General features: G+C 46.3%; 1 protein-coding gene across 1 annotated transcript; it reads right to left on the bottom strand.

Moving 5' to 3' along the window:
• Positions 1-2,656: 2,656 nt before the first annotated feature.
• On the bottom strand, positions 2,657-3,715 carry LOC133910121 (nuclear transport factor 2B-like). Its single transcript, XM_062352639.1, has 2 exons — positions 3,153-3,715; positions 2,657-3,044 (listed from the first exon to the last, which is right to left on the bottom strand). The coding sequence occupies exons 1-2, from the start codon at positions 3,492-3,494 to the stop codon at positions 2,970-2,972; spliced, it is 417 nt and encodes a 138-aa protein (XP_062208623.1). The 5' UTR covers positions 3,495-3,715; the 3' UTR covers positions 2,657-2,969.
• Between the last annotated feature and the right edge of the window lie 751 nt (positions 3,716-4,466).

Genomic DNA, 4,466 nt, shown 5'->3' with positions numbered 1-4,466 from the left:
AGCAATAGTAACTACAAAGCACAATAGATCGCAACCAGAGACTTACATAGACGTATGTCTTATCCACCGTAGGTGTCACCATGGCGCTTGGAGAAATTGCAAGTGGGGGCGTCATTAGCGATTTATGGAGCAAAGGATCCATGGCTTGGAGGTGAGGACGTGGAGGTAGTACTGGTATGATCAATATAGAGGAAGCTGTCGGTGATGTTGCTGGATTCGTGGTCGTCGGTGTTGTAGCAGTTGCGATCGACGATGGTTCTGACACAGAGCCCCTGAAATTGATCAAATCCAGGTGAATCGACGGTGTTGATGCAAGCGGAGTCGTGAAACTCGCCACGGTTCAAGGTCGCGACGCCATAGTTGCGATGGGTTGGCGTTGAATTTGGTGGATTCTGGCGACCAACGGGGTGAAATCGTCGCTCTGCGGCGATCTTGTTCGTGCTTTTTGTAGGGAGCTACATGGAGGAAGCTGGATCGGAGTCGGGATCGGTGGGGCGCTGTTGGGTATCGGAGTTGGTCACTGGCTCTGGGCGCAGGAGGAAGGTGGGCTCGGGTAGTAGTCGTGCGGGGATTGGTGGGGTGTGGTCGGGGATGGTGCGCGGGTGGAAGCGACATTGGTCGGATGGAGGAAGCGCGCGGATCGAGCCTGGATCAGGTGCCACGGTGCAACGACAGTTTAATATGCGCCTAGGCACAGATTATATATATATATATATATATATATATATATATATATATATATATATATATATATATATATATATATATATATATATATATATATATATATATATATATATATATATATATATATATATATATATATATATATATATATATATAAGCATACACAATTAGGGTTTTACCTATTTTCTCTCTGCTATACGGTCGCACGTAGTCTACTACATCCCGTTGCTCCAGGGTGCACCGACAAACGGGAGAGCATGTCTTCGGAATTTATCGCTCTTGGGGTCCTGCATCAGTAGAGGGCGAATAAGGTTTTCGGGAAGCGCTCGTCACGACTGCTCACGATCTGCTTCCTCTACATCATCGCGATCTGTATTCTCTACGTCCTCTTCGTTATCATCAACTGCATCATCATCAGAGGGGTCTCTACATCTCATGTTGTCGCCGGGTATGTTCCTTGCGATCTATTACATATTCGGAAAGCTAGTTAGAATCCTTCTCGGAAAGCTAGTCGGAACTAGTCGGGACTCGTCGGAGCATATCAGGAGCTATTCGAAGCTTGCTGTTTGCATATGTTATGTTGATGTTATCTTTAGAAATTGAATTAAATTATATTTGAAAGTGATTTTTTTTCAACAATTAGCAAGACAGACTTGCATGGAGAGTCGTTTCTTGGGAGGGGAAGGAGAGGAGAGGCTCAGCTCGGACGCACGGTAGATTGGTGAGTGGTGCTAGTACAAGCTACATGAGTAGTGACTACTGGCTAGTGATTAGTGAACCTGTGACATGGTGATTGATGATGAGTGACAAACCGGCTGGGGTTCTATATGTAGAGGCTGAGAAAGGAGATGTACACGCCATGACTCATACATCCTCAATACAGTGTTTAAATCCAAGAAAAACACCATTGGAGGCATATACAAGGTGATTCACGGCTAGCTGGCTAGAACCGGCACATTGTTTTCAACTACAATGTCTTTGAAGTCTGAATAGAGGAGCTGGTGACGGATAGTTGCGCATCATAGAAAGGCTCTTCCCAGTCGAAATAAATGGGTAAACCAGCTCGCAACACAGCAACTTGAATGTTTTAATGCTCTCGTTTTCAGATGACCCTGAATATCTCACCCCGTCGATGGATTCCGATTGACTTGTTCGATGTGAATAGTAGTATTAGGGGGAAAACTGCCTACAAACAATTAAACGCTATTGCTTTGTGCCACTTGCCAGGGGACACTGGAAAAACATATATAGTTTGGCTACGGCGTTTTTAAAATTATTAGCTCTTTGCCATTGGATGCTCTCCTATTAAAGTATTACTAGCTAAGTGCTTATACGTTGTAACAAAAATATAAATATTAGATATGATAATATTATACACAAAATCAAGTTATGAATATGTGGATGCGGAATGAGACCACTATCGAACGAATATGTCTAGAGCGATGGCGTAGTTTGATTTCACATAGAATTCGAAAAAGTAGGTGATTATTTGTTAATTTTCCTTCTAATTTCTTCATTTATTCCATTAGTAAAATGGGTTTCATATTCGTAGCCTACCAACGAGATGTGGAGGCTGGATGATAAAAGTAGGTAAATTATTCGAATTTTATGGGTTTCTATTAGATAAGAGGAGAGTAGGGAAAAGAGGTGACGTAGGGATCAACTTGTATTTTAGATAAGCGTGGATGGTAAAAGTGGGTAAATTATTTAAATTTTAGAATTTTTTATTATATAGAAAAAGTGTAGAAAAAAAGATAACCTGAGAAATAACTCGTGTTTATATAGTAGAAATTTTGATATAAAGAAAAATAAAGTTATCATTTCCGACTAAAGAAGAGAGGGAACAGTAAAAATGACAGCCGAGATCCTCATCCAGCTCACCCAAAATGGACCTCAAGATGGGCTGATGGCAATAACACTCGCACAAACAGGCCACTAGTGGGCAAGGCCGCAATGGTATCGCGATAGGTGACACCTCTCAAAAAGAAAAGTTATGGATGACGGTGATACTGGTACATGGAACTTCAACGCGACAGGTCGCTAGTAATACGATCTTGGTGGGGATTGAATTTGACGAACATCACAGCCATTTCGGAAATTTTATTCAGGATGCTACAACTTTTTTTTCTTTTGAAAAAGAAATGCAGGGTGCTAGATCCATTACGAACGTCGGAGAAGAATGAAAGCGAAAGGAAAACAGAGAAAGCAAGCGCCAGGCGTCCATGTGGGCGCAAAGCATCCGATGGGCATCCACTTCCTTTCGGCAGCCACACGCTACCGTGTCATCCGTAGTTGAGCCGGAATATGTCGTTCTGCACGAAGAAGCTCCCCTGCTCATTGGGCACCAGCTGAAACATCTGCACACAAAGATGAGATTGTATCAAACCTCCGACTCCAAAAATTGTTTGAGAGGTAAGACTAATCAATGTTAGTGGACGACGAGATGGTGTCAGGGTATGTCGTACCTGGCTGAACCTGAGCTGGTGCTCCTCGCCGGAGAGCTGAAGGTTGCCGCTGACGAAGACGAGGATGCTTCCCGGGAAGGACGGCGAGGGCTGGCAGTCGACGGTGCAGATGGAGTGCCGGCATTGCTCGAAGGGGAGCTGGGCCAGCTTCCGGCCGATCTCCTCGGCGCCGGCGACGCCGTGGCCCTCGAAGGAGAGCATGGAGGTGGGGCCGTAGAGCGCGGCGAGCGCGGCGCGGTTGGTGTCGAACGTGTGGTAGTAGTACTCCACGAAGGCCCTCGCCACCGCGTCGCAGTCGCTGCCACCTCCCCCGTTGCCGCCCGCGTTGCCCTGCCCGTCCATCGCCTGCCGACCTCGATGGTTCGATCGGCGCCGATGCCTAGTGGCGCGCTCGTGCTCCAGATGCTAAAACAGCAGCTGCGACAGAGTCCGAGCACCTCTCCCGGCTATTTGTAGGCGCGGCGTTGCGCATTGCTGCAGTATGGGATAATCCATTTTGGAATTTGTATAGTCGAATGATCGTGCAGCTTTGCTCCTTTTCCATTGGCGTAGGCTGCACGCCCAGATCGCGTGTGCTAGTGCGTGGAGCCACATAAGGGCTGAACAGATAAAAAGCAGAGCGGCTTCAAGCCTTCAACGGAAGAAAAAGGCAAGGGAAAAAAGCTAGAGAAACAAAGAGGAAAGCAGGAAAAGGAATATTCTTTGCAAAAGAGATTAGTTCGTGTATTTTCCCTTCTCTTCTGAAATGGGTTAATCAGTTCGTGCATTTCTGCTTCTCTTCTGAAATGAATCGACCCATCCCGTGGCCTACTTCCTCGTTCATTCGCGCGGGATGCCATCCATAGTCGCGCCTCGTATCGAACTTCATCCTTTCCCCTTTTGTTCTATGAATGCTTCTAGGTTCTTGGCACGTTAGTCACTCAAGGAAAGCACCGATCCCTACTAACGGCCTTCGGAAGATGCACGCAAAGAATCCACGGCTGACGGCTAGAGGGGGAGGACACAGCAAGCATTTGACTGAAGTAGTGTCAAAGAAAAACTGTACGATCACAAAAGGTACAGGATGAATATTTCCAGGGTACTGTGCTGCCTGATAGTTATTTGGGTATGGCTGATTGTAGCTCAAACCAAGCAAGTCGTTTGGCCAATGAATCTGTGAAGTAGGACACCCTAGTCTGGTAGTGAAGAACCTTGTTTCCTGGCATGGTAATAGGCAGATTACGAGCTGAACAGATCCGCAGGGAAGGAGCCTCGTCAGCAACTGAACCCAAAGTCGGCCCCCGGCGGCTGCTTTCGGTGATCCAACGTCATCCT

Source organism: Phragmites australis, chromosome 2, assembly GCF_958298935.1.
Source record: "Phragmites australis chromosome 2, lpPhrAust1.1, whole genome shotgun sequence".
NCBI classification, from domain to species: domain Eukaryota; kingdom Viridiplantae; phylum Streptophyta; class Magnoliopsida; order Poales; family Poaceae; genus Phragmites; species Phragmites australis.
Note: the sequence above shows the minus strand (reverse complement) of the source record. Positions and strands in the feature narration are given on the sequence as shown.

Bases quoted from the DNA above. Each gene is read 5' to 3' on its own strand.
- LOC133910121 (XM_062352639.1), bottom strand. From the start codon at position 3,494: ATGGACGGGCAGGGCAACGCGGGCGGCAACGGGGGAGGTGGCAGCGAC. The intron at 3,045-3,152 runs GTACGACATACC...CTTTGTGTGCAG, and splicing joins ACCAGCTCAGGTTCAGCCAG to ATGTTTCAGCTGGTGCCCAA.